This window comes from Canis lupus, chromosome 1 (assembly GCF_003254725.2).
Source record: "Canis lupus dingo isolate Sandy chromosome 1, ASM325472v2, whole genome shotgun sequence".
NCBI lineage: Eukaryota > Metazoa > Chordata > Mammalia > Carnivora > Canidae > Canis > Canis lupus.
Window position 1 is genome coordinate 82,562,723 of NC_064243.1, and position 22,032 is coordinate 82,584,754.

The 22,032-nt window shown below is 39.4% G+C and overlaps 1 protein-coding gene across 3 annotated transcripts in view; it reads right to left on the reverse strand.

Moving 5' to 3' along the window:
- PCSK5 (proprotein convertase subtilisin/kexin type 5) overlaps nucleotides 1–22,032 on the reverse strand; it is a 458,329-nt gene that overhangs the window by 359,520 nt on the left and 76,777 nt on the right. For all 3 annotated transcript variants that reach the window (XM_035709909.2, XM_025423285.3, XM_025423284.3), the window contains exon 3: nucleotides 10,538–10,651. In XM_035709909.2, the coding sequence (XP_035565802.2) occupies nucleotides 10,538–10,651 (114 nt within the window). The remainder of the gene's footprint in view (nucleotides 1–10,537; nucleotides 10,652–22,032) is intronic.

Here is a 22,032-nt window from a genome sequence, read left to right on the forward strand (position 1 = left end):
CCTGCTGATGGAGGCACATATAACAACTAGGTACTGAGCTATCTCATCCTCACCTTCTCAAAAATAAATTTGAACTTGAATCTGATTGAGCCTTTACCTCTTACTACCTATTGACTTAGTGGTAAATTAGGAACAAAACATGCTAAAGGACCCCATGAAAATGCAATCAGCAAGATCTAGACCACACCAAGCCCTAAGTAACCTAGATTCTTCAATCAAAAATTTTCAAAGGAGAAAAAAAATGGAGGTAAGCTGTAAAATAAAATTTAAAAGAAATACCAACCAATCACAAAGTACGAGCCTCATTTGGATCTTGACTCAAACAAATTACAAAGAAAAAATTTATGAGACAATAGGGAAAATCTGAAACAGATGGGGCATTTGACAATATAAAAAAATTATTAATTTTTTACAAGTAAAAAAGATATTATGATTGTATTGTGGAAAAAAAATGGCTCTCATCTTAGAGAGATACATACTGTAATATTCAGGGATGAAATGAAGTGTATGAATTGCTTGAAGATAATCAAATAGGAGGCAATAAATGAATGAATATTGACCTTGAGTTGATCGTTACCGAAGTGGGTGATAGGGACATGGGGTTCATTATGTTATTCTCTCTACTTTTGCTTTCAATTTCCAAACAGTTCCTGTAATGTTTGCAGTGAAAGCTGGTGAAATAGGGATCAGATGTGATCCTCAACCTGGAATTTCGACCTGGAATTTAGGAGTGCATAAAGCAACAGGGACATAAGTTTCTGATCAAGTATGAGGAAGTGTTTTTGAACTAAATTGTTCATTATGGGAAGAAAGGGCTATCTGAGGAGAGTATACTTCTGGTTAGTGAAAATTTACAAAGTGGGTATTGAACATGAGCTGAGGTTATTTTTCAGACTCATTCCAATTTGGTGGTCTAGGAGCTCCCACCTCCCCCATATCTTCTTAAAGACCACCTGACTCAGAGCACTAGTTGCCAAAACATTCACAGAACTGGTTTCCGTGTGCTTGTGTATGTAGTGTGCATGGATGCGAAGCAGAAGGGCCTGAGATTCAGTGTACAGGCATGAATGCAAAACGAGAGGAGGCATATAAAACACTTCAGCATATCAGGAATGATCTAAAAGCACATTTATGTAGTGCTGCTATGCTTAACTCACTACTGTGGAGACACTCAGTGAAGTTCTTTTAGTTCCTTGAAAAATGAAAATGGTTTCTCTATCACTAGGTAACAAACCCAAACATCAGGCCTTAAAACACTAATTTAACCCGGTTTCCGGAAACCATGCAAAGAGATCATTAAAAGAACTCAATCCTGTGCTACCTCGGCATGATTCTCTCTACTTCAGACATGCTAATTTAGTCTGTTTGGATCAGAACTTCCATCTCAGTAGGCTTTTTAGAAGGGTCAAAATTCGACTAACCAGGAAACTAAAAAAGACAGATGCAAAAAAAAAAACAAAAAGATACATTTCTTCCAAGTAGTCATTAAGGCTATCCTGTAAATTTTGTACTAAATACATGAATAGGCGTATCCAAACTGACTTTTTTCCCTAGCATAAAGATATTACTTATAAGGTTCTTCTCCTTTTAATCAAGGAAAGATTAATCAGTGAACACATTCTTTACTTTGTCCACACCGCCTCCCATCACAAAGAGCACCTCCACGTTATAACCAAACTTTGATTCTGACCTACGCGATTAAGTAATCAAATCCTCTTCCTGGAATTTCTAGTTCCAATCTACCTATCTCGCTGTGATTTGCCTTCATCTGTCGTGCAGGGAGTCTCTCAGCATGGACTATTTGCATATTGGATTATCCACTGCTAGCCTAGAATCCCATCCCTAGGCTGAGACCGTCTACCAAGGATTTTCTCACACTTGAGAAACTGGAAAAATCATATTGATGTGTGTGTGCATTCTATTTGAAGACAGTTATTACTTTCTCTTCCCCAGGCGGCTGGGGCGTCTCAATTCTTCTCATCCCTGCAATGCGAAGAATCATTTCTTTTACTTTACTGTAAAAGTCACGTTCACTGCTAACCAAGATCAAGGAAAAACAGCATTCCGGATGCCTCTGATAATTGTCACATTTGAATTCTCAACGCAAGACATTTGAAGGCACATCGTCCTTTCGGAAGTGCCAGCTCAGTTCTATGAATTTGGAAAACGTCAGACGAAGACTGAACCACTGACTCTTCTCACTTTCAAACAACATTTACTGAGTACTTACTAAGAGAATCCTACTTATTGGCCGAGAGAGGAGTAAAATAAGCCAAAACTGCTTTCATCACTGGAACGAGCCCTCACGTGGGGTGAAAAGTAAATGAGAAGTGAGGAATTCAGAGAAACTGATAAAAAAAGAACTTGTCTTCAACATGTTAAGACAACCACAGATGAAGGGAGCTGAAGGGTCAGTTGCTACCCACTCTCCAACAGAAAATGAGGTACTAATGAAAGAAAAGGTTTGACTACAATCTTGATAAACACACCTTTGTTTCTATTCACAGACCCTTCATCAGGTGAGAGTGGGGCCCAAAGGACCTGACTACCCACGTACTTTTCTTCTTTGAAAAGAAGGCTGAGAAGATAAGTGACCAGTATGGAATAAGTTCTAGCTTGCTCAGGGAAATTCATAAAGACTGTAATAATTTGCACCTGGCAAGGTTGACTATTATCTGAAGTGATTTTTTTTTTCAAGTGGATCATCTATTACTGGCACTTTGACTAGTTAATTATAGGTTACTTTCATATTCCTAACATACGGACTTCCACCATAGCTGGCATGTGGGGTAGCGAAATCACATGAAGTCCTCACAGTCATCATGATAATAAGCAAGCAAGAGAGTTCTGCTATGGCACTTCTGCAGACTACCATCAACTGATTTGGTCAAGTAAAAGAATCCAAATTTCTACCCATAAAATGTTCCACTGACTCTTCATTAAAGAAGGTACTGTGGCCAACTTATTGACCATCTTATCCTTGGTGTTGGGAGTATTTGAAATGCTGGGAAGAAAATAAATCTCTGCTAAATAGGAATGAATGAACGAATGAATGAATATTTGCCTGACAAAAACTTTGATTCAGCTGGATTTCCCAGTCTACAAAACAAATATGGACCATACTGGGGATTCAGTTTGCTTTTTGGGAGGGAATACTTCCGAGCATTTTTCTTTGGTGTTAATTTACTTGTTCAGTGAACACAAAGTTTTAATAAAACTTGAGCTATTCTTCAACTCAGCCACTTGTGTGTTTGGCCCCCCTAAATGCCCTTGGCTGGCATCTGGGAACTTGGATTTGGGTAGAGTTCTCACCATTCTGTCATCAAAATGTTTCATTATGCCTAAAGTGTTTAGCACAGACCATATTGTGTGCATAAATACCTTCAGGGAGCATGAAATTTGGGTACATGGGAGGCACTGAGTACCTATACAACCATCCCCAATAAAAACCCTGAACCCTGAGTCCCTAATGAGTTTCCTTGGTAGGCAACATCTCACACATGGTGTCACAATTTGCTGCTGGAGGAATTAAGTGCTTTCTGTATGACTCCACTGAAATAAGTCTTTTGGAAGCTTACGCTTTTTTCCTCTGGACTTTGCTCCATGTGGCTTTTCTTTTTGCTGATTCTGTGTTGTACCCTCTCACTGCAATAAATTATAGCCATGAATGTGACTATATGCTGAATCATGTGAGCCTTCCTCATGAATCACGAAACCTGGGGTGGTCTTGGGGACCCCCAACACAGGGGACATAGCGAATCTGAGCTACCAATGAAACCAAAGCACGGTACATAACAGTTGGGAGCTCATGGGGTGGGTCTGAGGCGTAAATCAAGACATGAGCCCCTGGTGGTGTGTGGTCTCTCTTGACCCAGTATCCAGTTGAATTTGCAATGTGGAACTAGAGGACGTTCAAGCACGAATGAACTTAGGAAAATATATCCAGACCAGATTTTTCATTTTTTCAGATGGGCTAAAGTTGATCTAAAATACCTTTCTACAGGTCACAGAGCTAGTTAGAAGTAAATTTTTGTACACCAAAATCATGTCTAAGCCCCCATTAGTTCCTACCAGTCCATCATTTGTTGCTTGGCTGGAGTCTGTCCTTCCTCAGAAGACCTCCTGTTTGCATCAAGATGTGCCACATGGTTGCAGATTTGCACCATGTTGCATTTTCAATTAAGCCAGCTAAATGGGGTGTTTTAAAAGGATGATTTCCAAGCTGCCAGGACAATAATGCCACAAACTCCACCAAATTTTATTAGAGTCAAATGACAGTATAAATCATTAGGAAAATGTGTGCCAACCACAGAAACAGCAATGTCTCAAACTCTTGGAGTACTGAACACCATCCAGTTGGCTGAGAAAGAATCATGTGGCTTAAAATCATTTTTCACAATTACTATCCTAGCTAGTTCATAGTTTTTGGCAGATATGCCCCACATGCATAGCCGAACTCAGCTAATTTTCACTCTGCTGATCGACAAATATAATTTTTCCCCTCAGAAAAGCCACCCAGAGAGCTTTCATGAAATCTTGAGGTAGTACATCAAAAAAGTGAGTCCATTTATTAGAGCCTGGCATGAAAAATGCATATTAAATAGGCCACCCTATATTCATCACAGAAAATTCTAGTGTGCTAAGACGACACATTCAGAATTCTGTCATACCTACTACTAAAGTCTGAGAGTCAAAGAGTAAGATTTCACAAGCCCTTCCTCACTTTTCCCTTTTGAACTGAGCTTGCCTTCCATCAGTCAGGAACCAAAAAATAATAATAATAATTAAGTTTTTCCTATGGGCTTGTCTAAAATAATTGTTAGTTTTTCTTTTTTCCTCCCAAATTATTAGTTCTGTAAGTTAGACAAGAGATATCGTACAATGCTCCATCAAATTCTTTACACAATAAAACATTTACATGACAAAAAGGAACAAAAGACCTTTTCTATCAAATTTAATTTTTCATCCAATTTTCATTTCCAGGTGGTCTTCTAGAGACTGTTGGTCAAGAGCCGAGTGTCAAATTCGAGCCACGAATGGGTGTTTTATGATGATTTCAAATAATGTTAATCTGCTGCAAATTGAATACCCTCCCCACAAAGAGAAGCATCTGCCTACAAAGGGGATCTCCCTCATGTACTTCAAATTCTGCATCTGCTAACTCTGTAGGGGATAAAGGGATGCTATTAGGACAGAGCTCACAGGGGGCCAACAGTATAGGGTTCTATTCCTCAGTTTGGGCAGAGGTGGATAGGCGTCCATGGCATCCTTTACAATTTCTGTGTATCTGAAGTATTTTCCAATAACTTATTTAAATATTTAACCCCCTGAATTTGTTCGATTGGCATTTCCAGACTCTTGAAGAGGCACCTTCTAGAGCCTTGCTGTCTCTAGAGTCACAATGAATTTTCTTTGGTAGGATCAAAACGTTCCACTATACCAGCTGGGTACGTTAAGACCATTTCTGCCATACTGAGTTCCTAAAGACTTGGCTAAATCTTCATGACCTTTCCTGTCAGATAACCTTTGCCTGTGGAGCATCTTGAAAGAATATATAAGCCAAGAGTATTTTCAATCAGTGCAAGCAAAGTAAAAATGTCTTCTCATGTCAAAGTTGCCAGTTTCCCAACTAGAAAATGTAAGAAAAAGGTAGAAGATCAAGAAAAACAAGTTAAGTTGACCAAGTGTGCTTTAAAGTGTCCCATAAGTTTAAAAACCCCTCCGTGCCCCAGCTGATGATGGGAAGACAAGAGCCAGCTGTATTCATAGAAACTCATGTTTGAGATGGCGTAGAGCAAAGAGGTCTCAAAGGGGTCTTGGGACTCTGACGACAGCATAGACTGGGAAACTGTCAGAAATGCAAATTCCCAGATCCAGGATGGGGGTGTGAGTGAGGTGGGCAGCAATCCCTCCAGATGATTCTGACCCCTAGCAGTGTGTGTACCATGGACATCAAGGTTGGAAGTCCAGCCTATGGGGTCAGAGTTGCCGGGTTTGAATACCAGCGCTTGTCCCTGGTAAGCAGGGTGACTTTGGACAAGTTACTTAATTTGTCCTTTCTTTAATTTCCTCATGTGTAAAATCACTATATTAATGGTCCTCAGCTCACTGGAACACTGGTGTTAAGATAATACATGTAGAAGTCTAGCAGCATGCTTGACACATACTAAGCATTCAACAAATGGGATTGATTATTTTGTCTACTGTGGAGATCATCACAGATTTCTTTTTATTCAGCTTACTCAACTATTTATTTGATGAGCATTTATTGAGTATTTACTATATACTAGACTCAGGGCACTAAGTAACACAGCATTCTTACCTAGCTGCCAAGCTTCTCCATCCTGAGTTAGCACCAATGAAATCCCACCACTCGAGCCACACTCTCGAAAACAAAGAATCGCTGATGGGGGAGCCCAAGCTTGGATAGGTTTTAAAAAGCTACTCAGGAGCTTTTAGCTTCTCCCAATGGAAGTAGCAGACCTGCAAGCAAGAATTACAGCCCAAAGCTCAAGGAGCAGAGGCTGGATGTACGTATATGATCCCAGAGAAACTTCTGGAAGGAGTCCTTTGCCCAGCAAGCTTTCATACTGAGCTTTGCCCAGTAAAGCTCCCCTGCTTTACTGACCTTCTTAGGAAGCACAAATCATGGCTTCCTCAAGCCTCAGGGCTTACCCCTTTGCCAGACAAAGAGTAGGTAGGGGAGAAGTCTGTTGATGCGACAAGAGGTGAGTGCTAGTTTTAGGATGGGGCCCTCCTGACTCCTGGAAGCCTGAACACAGTATTTCAGGACAGAGGAGTAATTATACAGCCATGGTCTCCTCCATAACCAACTCTTGTAGATGCAGATGCACATTTCCCTGGATAAACTGCCCACGCCCCAAGGCCAGACATAATGGTTTCACACACCAGTTTCCAAGGGGAGGAGCAACAGAGGCAAAGCTTTTAAATTAATTAAAAGAGACACTCAGGCACACTTCATGCCATTCTTTAATCTCCACTCTCCTGTGATAAATATAGAATGACAGGCCGGGGCCCAGGCTAATGAGTTGAAGGCAGGACCCTATGGAGGTTCGCCAAGCAGCCCTCAGAAACTGTAGCAGGGACCAGGCCTCAGAGAAAGGAAAAAGAAAATCAGTATGTTGCCTCAGCTGGGTCACTGATGTGTCACTAGAGTGCTCTGAAGAGTTCCCACTGGACATATGATCCCCCCCCTTCCTTGACTAGCAGCGGTTTAAACAACAGACAAAAGGAAACAGCATGTATTGCATTAAAAGGTCAGAGAGCAATAACAGTTAAGATTTATTAATGGTTTTCTAGTGTCAGAAAAGGCACTGTGCTAAAGGCTTCTCATGTGGTAATGCATTTAGTTGTGGGGACCAGCTTCCCAAAAAATCCTCATACCTCTTCGTGCACACACCCTCACCATATGGTCCCCTCACACACTAAATCAGAGCTGGCACATGGAACTGATAGGAAATTCTAGAAGAAACAGTCTGTGACTTGAGTTTAGATGATAAAAGCCATCACCACTTCTAACATGATCTCTTGCATCATATGCCCTGGGGGAAGCTAACATCATCTCAGGAGCCCTGTGGTGAGGCCAATAGCTAAGCCACTTGTGAATGAATCCTCCAGCTTCACCCAAGGCTTTGAGTCATCCAGCTCAAGTCCCAGACACCACAGAAAGGGAAGCCATCACTGCTGGGCCCTGTCTGAATGCCTGACCCAAGAACCCATGAGATAATTGTTTTGAAATTGATTTTCTGTGATTTGTTACACAGCAGTAGCTAACTCGTACACAAGAGCCAGATACTCTTATTTTACAGTTGAAGTGAGTTAAAGTGATTCACTCATGGCACAGTAAGTGAAGCAATGAGGATGTGCATCCAGGCTGGCAGATTTGAAGTACTAGTACTCATTCTATCATATTACTCCTGGCAGATATACATAAGGTGTGTAACGGACTTCCCATTGCTTTTGTTCAGGGAAAAGCAATTACTTCATAGGAAGCTTTGAAGCACTCTAGTTTTCCAAGATAATTTGTTCAGCTTCCATGGCACCCACCGTTCTGCTTGAATTTTAGCCATTTCTCTATGGTTGTAAGTCCTTAGAGGGTTGAATAGAGGGTTTTTCCTATGATAGTGTTTGTAAATAGCAGAAGGGTGAGGTGAGGACAGGATGCCAGGTCAGTCCCATGGACTCCATTAACTTGCTTGGTTTGGCAGTCTCTACCACTTCCAGGCTGGGTGATTTTAGGCAAGTTGTCTAAATAACAGGAGCTATCGACTCCTCACTCTTAAAGCGACCGATACTCATACACACACTTTTGTTCACACTACATTATAAGCATACTCAAACTATTTGGCACCACTGCTTGGCACACAACAAGTGCTCCCTAAAAATGTTACCTATTTGAACTATCAAAGAGGTGTTGGAAAAAAACCAGCATTTTAAATGCCCAAACAAAAGCTCTTCCATCAACCTTTCATCATAGTGAAAGGGAATTTACAAAGAAACAGCCATGGTTCTTGGGGGTGAAGAGATCTCGCTCCACAGGCTGGCCAGTGTGCTAATGCTTTGGTCATGGTTTCTTCTAGAGCCTAGGCTGCCCTGCTGGAGTGACGAAAGGGTCAGGGAAAGCTGCCCTACATATCCACCATTCAGTGAGACAGGTGTAAGGCAAGGGGGGGGGGGTGTCTCCCTCTCCTTGGCCTTCTGAACAGAGGTGGCAAGGGATTTTGCTTCCACCCTATCTCTTAATCCCATTATACTTTTATCATTTTGTCAGCATGGACAAAGCCCCTTAGGTCCTCCCAACACTCATTCTAATGCCTTCCCATGTGATACACACTCTCCCTTGGTCTTGGAGCTTACCAGCTGTCAAGTATCTTACCGTTCCCTCAGGTGATTTCTACTCAAAGGCTATTTCGAGTTCCACCTCCATTTGAATTTAGCTTTATGGCTCTCTAGCTTGCATGCACACTCTCTCTCTTTCTCTCATTTGTTACATCTGAAAGAGTTCTCCATGCAAAATTCTTTTCAGGTCCAAAACGAGGGGTTTCCACAACCTTCCATTTCTGGGTAAGACTAAGAAAAGGGAAGTGGAGGAGAAGCCAGCCACTTCCACCCATCTCAAAATCAGCACAAATTTCTGGCACTGAAACGTGCTAGGTCAGGTTCTGCGGGGGACCCTACTCCTCATCCCGTGTAACAGGGGAGTATGATTAAAATATCAACAGCTAGGGATCCCTGGGTGGCGCAGCGGTTTAGCGCCTGCCTTTGGCCCAGGGCGCGATCCTGGAGACCCGGGATCGAATCCCACGTCAGGCTCCCGGTGCATGGAGCCTGCTTCTCCTTCTGCCTGTGTCTCTGCGCCTCTCTCTCTCTCTCTGTGTGTGTAACTATCATAAATAATAAATAAAAATAAAAAAAAAATTTAAAAAAAATAAAAAAAATAAAAAAAATAAAATATCAACAGCTGTACAACAAAGAGGCAAGGGAAGGATGCCATGCACAGTAAAGACAGAAGGCCCGGGACAGCCAAGGAAGGAAAGAGTGGACAGGTGAAGACCAGGGAGATTTGAAGCAGGGAGCCTGTCATGGGTCCCGAAGACTGGGGGAGTGACCGCCTAAGGCCGTGGGGAAAGGCAGGAAGAGCGCCCCCAGGAGGAAGGAATGAAAGGCACGGAGGCAGGAAAGCATAAGATCGGTCCACACCATGCTATGGATGTGCAAGGAAGCCGGGACAGGATTGCAAAAAATACAACAGGTGAGGGGAAAACCCCCTGGCAATAGTGAGCAATAGAGACTTTCAAAGAAGATTAAAGTGTCTTTGTAGATTACAGAGCAAACTGGAGACACGAGGATTTCATGAAGAAAAGTAACCGAGTTCTCAGTGATCACCACCGCAAAACTCGGGGACTGGAGAAATAGAGTTTCCAAGGAGGCAATGCCAAGGGAAGAGGTGGACTGCTCTTCCCAACACTTAAGGCAGTTCCCCTCACTGCAAGTTTTTGCTTGAACCACCAAACTAGCTACAAGGCACACCCTCTCCAACTAGTTTTGTCCTTGGTTTAAAAAATTATTTTCCCTAGTTTTTAAAAATGATTACCTCAAGTAAGCAGGCACGTATGAAGTGACCAGCAGGGTCATTTCAATGATTTCCAAGAGCCAGGATCCATTACCCAGACGGGTTTCAAGGTGGAAGCAATGCATATCAGAGAGGAACGGGATTACTGATAGGTCTAAGGGTGTCTGTCTGGGCCTCGGTATATTTTTCTATCCTCTGGCTCAGATTTAGAAGGCTACCCAGAGTAAACTCTCAAATGGAAATTCTGTAAGTCCCAAATCCCTTCTCTTTCTCCTTAGAACCAAAGAGCAAGGTTCCAAAAAGATCCAGAAAACATCATTTGCCTTCAACCAATCTCACATGGTGAGTCATGAAACAGAAGAATGTCTCTGGCCCTTGCTCCCGTGTCCTCCCAGACCCCAAGGACATCCCTGCACAACACGGCCCCAGGTCAGGCCTCCTCACCATATACCACATGCTTGGCCACTTGGGATCGTTGAAGTAAGTCGGCTGGGCACGACTGAAGTCATAATCCCTCTTTGTCCGTTTTTTTACCACTTGCTGTTGGATCCACTCCACCTGCCAAGAAGAAGGACATTTGTTGAGTGTTCAAAGTCCCACCAGGGTTAGCACAACATCAATGACAGTCTGTGCGGCATGTCCCATCCTGAGCCGACTCTGTGCAACTCACAGACTTCATGCAGGTAACTTGATTCTGAGTCCAGGGGCTCAGAGTCTCTAGAATCCTAGTTCTCCTTTATTTTCATGGCATATGGGTTTGTTAGTCTTAAATGACACGTCATCTCTATCTCTTAACAACATGCTACCTTTTAGCTTCTTCGGAAAGCATATTTTACTCACAAATTTATTGCAAATTGATGAGTTAATTTTTATACTAATTTTTTTCACCCTGACCTCATATTAAGGGTCAGCAAACCTTTTTATAAAGATCCAGACAATAAATATCTTTTTTTTTCTTTTCTTTTTCTTTTCTTTTTTTTTTTTTTTTTAAGAAATGGCTTTTTACCACATAGTGTGATGGAAACAGCAATATTTGGGGAATCAGAAAACCAAAGCCCTAGACCTGCCTCTGGTACAAAATTGGAGAAATCACTCAATTTCCTGAGCCAAATGCTCCATGCCAGTTCAAATTCAAACCTACCGCCCTTGAAGAAGTCTGAATATTTAGCCACCACTTGTGCTTAAACAAAGCAACCGAGAACTTCTGAGTTTAATACAGAATTGTAACCTGTTAAGGCTCCATATGGGTTTTTTTTTTTTTAAAGAGGTCATAACAGCAACATAAAACTAAGCATGTTCTATTTTGAATGCTGCATCTGACATGCAGTATCAGCCCCAGTGTCATTCTATAATTTGTTCCTAAGTAAGTTCTTCTCTGTTAGATCTCTCCTGCTAATTTAGCCACAATACTCTAAAATGTTCTGTTCTACCATTTACCCCTACTCTTCACAAAGAGATTAAAAATTGAGGGGAAGGAGACTTTGTAGTCCACTAGAGATTCCATATTCATCCATTCAATAAAGATCTCAAAATCACTTTTGCCTACTGATTAACAGGCTCAAAAATGCACAGCCATAAACAAGGCACTAAGGCCAAAAGCCAAACTAATAAATTTCCCTGATTCACCTATCAGGAAATATACTCAACAAGATTATTGATATGCAAGATGAATTTAAATAGTGAATTCCAGGTTACAGCACTAACAAGGCAGACAGAATTACATAGCTTCCTAAACAAATATAAAAGCCATTTATGATTAGGATCACAGCTAAGCATCATACATGTGCTGACAGGTATTTTAGGCAAAATTATTAGTACAGAAAAAAAGCCAAATAAACGAAAAATAATATTCTAGAAAATGAAAGGTGTTCCTGCTCCTGTTTTATTTAACATAGACTAAATGACCCTTTGGCACTGAGTCATTCTACACCCTCCCATCCCCAACACACGTAACTGTGCATACTGGATAGGAGGGACTGTGTGTCTTTCTTTGAACTACAGGACAATGGTTGTCAGGAAGCTAAGAGGGATCTTGTGTTTTCTTTGACTCGAGCGACTGCTCTTTAGAAATCACATCGAAACTAATGTGGCATTAAAATGCATGTAAAATTTCTTTTAATGAAGAGGGTAATTTTTAAGGGACTGTTTCTAAAAATAAAGGGGAAAATCAATTTCCTTCTCAATCAAAATGGAGCAGCAAGCATGGGCACGCATGTACTTTTTTCTATTTCCAGGAAACGTTTTAATCTCTTCATTTCAAATAATATTGCTAAGGAATGAGTTTCATTCACCCACTTATTCATTCAATAAGCATTAAGTGTCTATTCTGTACCAGACACTGTGCTGGCAATATAAAGATGAGTTAAAAAAGTCTTTGGCTTTGAAGGACTTACATTTTACCAGAAATATTTAGCATGTATTTCACAATTATCCACTTAGTAAAGATGCAGTTATCTCCATTAATGGCATCTATCACTCTATTAATTAGAGTATCTGTGAACATTCTGACTATGTAGATTATATTTGCAAGTACGATTAAACCAGTACCTATTCACACGCTTGGTAAAAAAGAAGGCTGTAGATCTGTTTAGATGGAACTCTTTCCAAACTAATCCTATATTGGCAGTGGCTTTTTCCCCGAACAGAGCCTCCAATCAATTGTGAATTGCCACCTAGATGTGTACATAAACTGGAAAGTGTCAAATCCCCCAGTGTGGTCTCAAACAGATTGCTGGAGATCAGACCAAGTCTATACTGGGAGGGGAGCATATCATTGTTTCTACAACACCACTCTAAGTACACACTTCCCATAAGCGTGCGCACACACGTATACACAAATGTGGGATAAGTATGTGAGAAAACCAAGTGACAGCCATTTTCCTAGATGAACTACAGGTACTAAAATAGAACAAAACATCCTACCAAACAGCATCTCTTCTATAATTTTACCAAACACAAGTGCTGGGCTTGGTGGCTAGAAGGTGGCACTGAAGTTGGCCTCTAGATTTGGCTACAAGTCATTCTATCCAATCACAGGGCTGAAATATTCAAGAAAAGTACATTGTGTTTTGTTTTGTTTTGTTTTTAGCGTCAGGTATCATGTATTTTGTCTTGGTGCTTTAGGAGTATGAGTATAGAGCCCTACATTTTTTGGAAAGTGGGAAAATCACCTCTTGGATTGGAAGATTTCTATGACTGGAAAGACTATATATATATATTTTTAAACCATTATCCATATGTCTGTCCTTGAGCCCTTTGAGAAAAAGCTCGGAGGTAATGCATTATACAGATTTCACTTTTTGCCAAGAAGCCACAATGCATAGAAAAGATGCTTAGAAATTCATTTTCAAAAAACTAGTCAGCCCAGGACAATAAAAGGAAAACTGTGTGCTTTCCTTCACTGGTTTAAATTCTGAAGGTTCTATTTCTTATATATTAAGGAACTACAGTTAATCCAGACTCTAAAAACCACAGGACCTTTGAAGCTTCAGTGTAGACTTCATTAACTTCAACAAATGTGTGCTGTATAGCTTTAAGGACACTCCCCTTTACCAATACAGCTCTCCTCCCTATATGGTCCGAGTGAACAGTGGGCAACCCCCTTGCCAGAATCTTTTTCTAAAGATGTTCTCTTTCATCAAATTCCACGTGTCAAGCAAAGCACATTACATGAAAATTCTGTGAAGCCTACCCCCCACAGACAATCACAGCTGAACTCATCTCTCATTATTTTGCAATTTAAAAACTTTCTGAAATAGGATAAAAAAGAAGTTATATGAATACACATTATATAACTTATTATATAAATAAACTTGGAAAACAAATTACAATAGCACAAGAAAGACAAATACTACGTGGCATCACTTATATGCAGACTCTTAGGAAAAAAAGTCAGACTTGTAGAAACAGGAGAAAAGTGGTTGTCAGAGGTTGAGGGGTGGCAGAAATCGAGACAGGTTGGTAAAAGGGTACACATTCAACTGGAAAATGAGTAACATCTCAGGATCTAACATAATGGTGATGACAGTTGATAACACTGTATCATATAATTGAAATCTGCTTAGAAAGTAGAACATAAATGTTCTTGCCAAAAAAATGTATATATGTGTATATACACATATACACATATATACACACATATATCGTAATGAATGTTAAATATATATATAATAATCACTACAACATACACTTTAAACATCTTACAATTTTCTATGTTGATTATGCCTCAATAAAGCTGAAATTTAAAAAAATTAAGGTGTCACTTTAAAAATATATCTTGCAGTGGGGAGGAACTAGCCTTTTAGATATTAAAATATATTAAAACTAATGATTAAAACATATACTGGTAGCAAATGTCAACAGATTTCAATGGAATAGAATGGAAAGTCAAGAAATTGACCCCAAATATAGTATATGATAAGGGTGCTACCTTAAATCATGTGGGGAAAACAGATTACTTCATAAGTGATGGTAAAACAACAACCAACTGGGGAAAAATAAAATTGAAATCATGCTAACATCTTACATCAGGACCAATTCCAAATGAATGATATTTAAATGTAAAAGTAAACAAAACCATAAAAGTACCCTGAGAAATATGGGAGATTTAAAAAAATATCTTAGAATGGGAGATGCTTATCCAAGTATAATGCAAATTGAAAAAGTGATTTAGAAAAAGTGATACATTTTACAACATAAAAAAATAAATTTGGCATAGCAAAAAAAAAAAAAAAAGCTTCAAAAGCAAGGCAGATGACAAACGGGAAATGTTTCCAGCTCCTATTACAGACAAAAGGCAATTCCCTAATATATAAAGAGTTTCTACAGTCAGTAAGAGAAAAATTCAGTAGGAACACACGCAAAGGATAGGAGTACAGTAATCTCTGAAAAGATAGTTTCTTAAATGTATAAAAATATGCCTAACCTCATGCAGATAAAGACAAAAGTAAATGAAAACCACAGTAAGATACCACTTTTCCACCTTTCAGATACAAACAATATGAGATAACATCCTATTAGTAAGGGCATGATACAACAATCATTCTTATATAATGATAATGAGAATATACAGCTGTCCAGCTCTATGGAACATAATTAGACAATATCTACAAAAATTTTACAAGAAGTCATGCTACTTTTAGGAACTTAACCCACATATTTATTCATACTTGTAAACATGCAAGGCTATTCACCAAATCACTGTTCATAATAACTGCAAGCTGTAGACAACCTGAATATATACTGATAGGGATTAATAATGACATATCAATACAATGGAGTACAACGCAACCATACATGAGAATGTGACTAAGTTATGTACTGAGAACAGTGTCCATGCTACAGCTTGAAATGAAATGAAAGACATAGTCTATAAAGAAAACTATAATCTTTGCATTTCTCTGAAGTGATTACACACTTGATATAGGGGATACAGACACAGGAGAGAAATCTTTAGCACATGCCTTTTCATACTGTGTTACTTTTGAATTACATGAATATATCACTTATACAAACAATTTATAATTTAACTTAATATGTTCCATTGGTTGAGTACTATCATATAATCCAATGATCTAAAATGTGACCAAATGCGCATACTACATGTTTTTAAAGAAATGAGAAAAATAGTATATAAAAAGCATTTTAGATGGCTTTGTATAATGTCTTAACATGGTGAGTATTGAGAAAAATGTGGATAAATAACAAAAAGAAGTGGCTGGAATGTGGAGAAATCAGTTATAATGTTAGATTTGCCACCAGTTACCTACGTGACCTTGTAAAATCTTCGTGGACTTTTTTATCTGTAATGTGAGAGAAAACAGACAAAATATGTCCTCTAGTCTCCTTCTAGCTTTGCATTTTTATCTATATATTCTATTCTCTGATTTGACTGGGAATACAAAGTTTGTGCTAAATACAACAGAGGTACTTAGGTGCTCCAGTTGATAAATGATCTCAAGTCATTCCATGAAGATGTGAGATTAATATTTAAGAAAGGAGTATAGTAAATTTTAGTATTGCTTTCATGATCTTATGAGGCAGTTGCCAGGAAATAAAATATGTAGAATTCCATATTTTGTATCTTTGAGTAACCACTGACAAAACTGAGGGGAAAAAAGAGCATGTACAGATTTCTCCCCTCCATTTTCTTCTCAGACTTTGAAAAAAAAAAAAAAAACAAACACACACACAGAGCTGCCTTGATTAAAATATATCTATATCAGTTAGGTGCATAATGGCTGTACACTTGTTCAGAAGAGAAGGGTCAACTAAGACAACTTACCACTGACAAGCCACTCCCAAACCCTAAAATCTGAACCCAACATATCCAAAAGTTTTCTAAAACTGATCCAGAAATCAGTTAACCAGTGAAAGAATCAAAAGAATCTAGCAAAAGTAGGCATTTAAAGGAGGGTATTATGGTCTTTAAACCTTTCTCCAGCTACTAACTAACTGGCAATTAGTGAGTTACTCAATATTGACATTGGTATTTCATTTGACTCATACTTGGAAAAGTAAAACAAATAAAAAAACCAATTGTTTGGAGTTTCCTAATTTCAGACAGCTACTTGTGAATAAAATAAGCATTACTGTTTATTTGATAGAGAGGATTTTATTGATGATGTGCTTGAGATAGGCATTTTGAATCCTATTTAATGGCTGCCAACCTCAGAGGCTTGTATTAGAGAATCATCTATCCAGGAATACGAGGAACCACACTGAGGTTTGGAAGGTCAGTGAGAAGAAAATTTGTGAAATAAATACTGCATGTACATTCAGAACTGTGTGATCGAAGACCATACAGGCCAAAGTGAAAAACTTTAACTCTTGTAACATTTCTTAATTTGTTGGCTTTCTCCAACAGAACCAAACTTTAGAAGTACGTCATCAATTTCACCTCCTTCTTTGTTCAGTGGAAAACTCATAGCATTATTGGTCTAACTGCATTACTCACTTCCAGAGAATTCGAGTCCTGTTCCACCCCTTAAATGGTTCCACTAATATCTGCAGGCTTCTAAACATTTAATTTCCTAATTTGTTCCCAGTTTTTCTTTCTCCCTACTTCTGGTAAGATGACGTGTGAAAGGAAAATATAAATGTTGCAACCAATTAAGACAGTAAAATTTACTCCCCACACTGAAGGAAGACCCTTTTTGTGTCTATTCATTCCAAAAATATCATATAAAATATCTACTATGCAGCGGGCACTGTTCTGGATGCTATAGGATGGCCTTGAACAAAATAGAAAATTTCCCACCTTCCAGCAGTTTCCATTCCAGTGAAAGGTAGACTATAAGCAGCATGTAAATGAATAAAAGATTATATAACAGACTTTCATAGCACAAAAAGCAAATAACACAAGGTGATAGAGATTGCGAAGGAGGGGGCTATTCTAGGTAAGGTGGCCCAGACAGGCCACTTTAATAGAATTCTGAATAATAAGGACCCAGCCCTATACATGCCCCCAAAATAAATATTAGAGGCAACGTGAGTCCTTAATGCAAAAGCCCTGGAATGACCAGATGTCTGTATTTTTGTCTACAGCTCAACCAAAGGCCACAGAGGCCTATGGTGATCCCTCAAGGCCTGGGGAGGGTATACCAGTAGTGCATTGCGCCCTCCAGTGGAGAGAGAAAGAAAAAGATTCTCACGAATCATGGAAACCGATCCCCAGACATCTGGTCAACTAGTTCTGGGCTCCTGGATACTGAAAATATGATCTAGAAGTGGACACAGTTTTAGGTGGGCATGTCCCCAAAGCCCCACCAACTCCTTGGCTGATGGAAGCAAACTCAGCTGAAAGAAGGCTAAACGAGGTCCTCAGCCAGGTACCATTATCTAGGACTGGTACTCCTGAGATGCTCGTCACTATAAACTGGTTCAGTGAGGGGCTTTGAGGCAGATTCTGACCTTTCAGTTGTATAGTAAAAATCACAAGTTCAATGTCATCTAAACAGCAGAGAAACAAATGATTTCTAGGACAGTGTCCCCAGTACAAAGCATTCAAGCACAAGGTAAGGATAGGGACCTAAATTGTTAATTTAGTGTAGCAGCAGGTTTAGAGCATTATACTCGGTATCAGAAGTCATAGTTACTAAACTCCCCATTTCAGACATCATCACTGACCACCTCTGCAACTCCAAGTAAAAGGACATAGTATCTGTTGTTGGACAAATCTTGCAAAAACAATTTAATATTTAAGCAGGCACATTTTTTTAATAATAAATTTTTTATTGGTGTTCAATTTGCCAGCATACAGAATAACACCCAGTGCTCACCCCATCAAGTGCCCCCCTCAGTGCCCGTCACCCATTCACCCCCACCCCTGCCCTTCTCCCCTTCCACCACCCCTAGTTCGTTTCCCAGAGTTAGGAGTCTTCATGTTCTGTCTCCCTTTCTGATATTTCCTACCCATTTCTTCTCCCTTCCCTTCTATTCCCTTTCACTATTATTTATATTCCCCAAATGAATGAGACCATATAATGTTTGTCCTTCTCTGATTGACTTATTTCACTCAGCATAATACCCTCCAGTTCCATCCACGTTGAAGCAAATGGTGGGTATTTGTTGTTTCTAATGGCTGAGTACTATTCCACTGTATACATAAACCACATCTTCTTTATCCATTCATCTTTCGATGGACACCGAGGCTCCTTCCACAGTTTGGCTATTGTGGACATTGTCGGGGTGCAGGTGTCCCAGCGTTTCATTGCATCTGCATCTTTGGGGTAAATCCCAGCAGCGCAATTGCTGGGTCGTAGGGCAGGTCTACTTTTAACTCTTTGAGGAACCTCCACACAGTTTTCCAGAGTGGCAAGCAGGCACATTTTTAAAAGTATTTCTGGGGATATATGCAGAAATATCTAGTGTGTGTTCTTTTATACTATGCCACTGATAGGCCGAGCAGAGTAGGGAGATGGGAAAACATGCCACCTGAGTTGTTGGTAGACCACCAATCACTAGCCTGGCCACTCTGAGCAAATCACATAAATCCCCGCATTCTACATTTTCATATGTAAAATGTTGTAAGATTGTTGCGAGACACAAAACGTATTATGTTACACAAATGGAGGCTCTGCAGGACTTAGTACTTTGTATTCTGATTGCAGGTTTCCCCTCACTTCCTCATAAGAAAGAAGCTACTAGGTCTGAGTATTCCTAGTACCAAGGGCAATGGTTAGCACTGGCCCTCCAGAAATAATCAGAGATGGATGGACAGTATTTTTGTGCTGCATTGATACATTTTTTAGTAGGCATATCTAAATTTTCTAGTTATTAAAAAAGTAGCAGGCAATTTTAAACTGGAAAGAATACCAAGAAAGGGTATCTGCTTAATCTTACCAAGTATATTAGGATATTTTGTTTTCCAACAACAGAAAGATGTTAGCATGAGGACGATTATGCTACCAGCAATGAAAAGGAAGTTACGGTATTAATGTAGGATGTGTTCTTTCTATATATAACTCTATATATTTTTAATGTAGCATGGAACCTTTCTCGGTTTGACAACCACCCCCGCTTCCAACTTGGAACTTATTGCTCTATAGATTTTGATCTTTAGAGATGGGATCATTTCCCTCACCTCCCTAGCCTAAATTTCAGAAGCAACAAAACACAGTGTCCACAATTAAAACGAATAAACACTGAAGAATTAAGTAGTTGACACATGCTGAGAACCTGGAATAATACTGCAGACACCAGTAGTCATTCTATAACTTGCAAGAGCCAAAAATTAAATGAAGTCGATGGATCCCGCAGTGCCAGTGATACTTTGTCCCCGTGACAGAGTGTTTCCCACATTTTAGTGGTCACGGACTAGTCCATAATCAGAACACAGAGCAGACAAAGTGTGATCTTACAAGCAATTATGGGAGCGCCTGGGTGGCTCAGTTGGTTAAGCATTTGACTCTTGATTTCGGCTCAGGTCATAATCTCAGGGTCATGAGATCAAGCCCCGAGTTGGGCTCCACACTCAACAGGGAGTCTGCTTGAGATTCTCTCTCTCCCTCTCTGCCCCCCACCCCGCTTGTGCTCGTGCTCTCTCTCTTTCTCTCAAATAGATAAAATCTTTAAAATCACTTATGGAAGGAGAAATAGAAAGATCAAGGTAATGACTAGAAATCAACTCAAAGATAAGTGAAAAAAAGATGCCAAATTGATGAGAAAATGTTAGGACATATTACTTAAAAGAAAGTTTATTTTTAAACATTTATATTTAAGGCTTTGCCCATCCTGGCCACTAGCAATAAATAATACCCAACAGCAACAGTTTCTTCTCAACTTTTAATGACAATATATTGTTTTACCTTTATCTTTCTTGGAAAGCTGATCTCCGAAGATTTCAGGCTCATTTCCCCCATGGATGTGTCACTCTTTAAACATTCTTAGAATCTCTTGAAGGCAAATACTTACATTTGTCTCAAATATAATGCATTTGTTTCTTGAAACAAGTTTAATTTGTCCTCTCAAAGAAAAAAAAAAGCCTCCTATTCCTAGTCATGCCAAAATGCTTTCCAAAGGGTAAAACAATTTAATTTGTTAAAAAAAAAAAAGGTATGTGCGCGTGCATGCACACATGCACACAGATAGACCCACCACCACATGGAAAAGCTGGTGACGTGAATCCATTAGAATACTTGTTAAATGGCAAGATTATACCAAAAGAATCTTGCATATTCTAACTTGAATTTCAATTTCTTCTATTTTCAACTTTAGGACAATTCACTTAAGCAATGAGAGGAAATTTGAAAACAATTTTGATTGCTTAAAAGTATTAAAAGGAAATAGAACTAAAGTATCTAAAATTAATCCTACTCTTTTGAATACCACCGGGGGTTAAATTCACACTTTTGATTAAATGCAATCTTAATTCAGGGATTAAGCTGGGACAGCACATAATTCCCTCCAGCTTCACTCTGGGATCAAGATTATCACTGCACTAAAAATACAGTGGCATGACTTCATTCTATATGTATTTGTTTTTTGATAATCATCCTCTAAGCAATTTGAAAGCCAAGGCAATGGAATAAAACCTATTCAACGTGTCAAGTAAGTTACATCTCATTCTGCCTTTAATACAGCTGAAGTTGGAGACATCTCAAAGAGTGACGATTTTACCTTAAAACCAAGTATTAATCCCTTGACAGATTCTGGTTTTCTTTGACCAATCCTGCAACTCTATTTTCCAGTCATTCACGATATTCCCAGACCCGCATTTGCAGAGACTGGGTGCCCCTGCCTATCAAGTGAATACAAAGACGAGCATTATTTTGTACAGAGTGGAGAAATTGTTCAATTCAGCTGAGATTAATATAAAAAGAGGCAAATGCTGGCAAAGGAATGGGAGTCATTTTCATTATTTCTCCAAGCAGAGGACATGGGGGTGATCTGCTAAATCTCAAAACTATGTCAGCATCTTGCTTCTTCATTCCATGGCTCACAATGATCATGAAAGTTCTATTCACATGGGGAGAAATACTCTTCCCTAGTGACTATTTCAGCTCCACTGCACAGACTGTCTTAGTCTCCTAGCTATTTAAATATAAATAACAATGGCATTTGTTTCTAAATTCCCATGGACCCTACTGCTACAATTTTGATCACGGTGGAAAGATCTGAGTGGGGGGTGGGAGAGTGAGTCCCTAACTTCACAACTGGGTACCTGAAGTTATCATTTCATCCATTTAATTCTTTTTTTCAGTGTGAAGCATGCTCAATATTCTGGTAGCTTCAGATTTTTAATCTTTCTCTTTAAATCTCTTCATTGTCAAGATTTCAAATCTTAAAAATCAAGAAAGTACCAATGGTTATGTTGGTGAGCTCTAGCTATGAATCAAACAGGCGGCTGGATTAAAAGTCAATGTCTTTTCTTCCTCCTGCTGCTAGAAGATAAATATGCCATTTTAGGGGCAAATGCACCAAGTGTGCATAAATGCTCC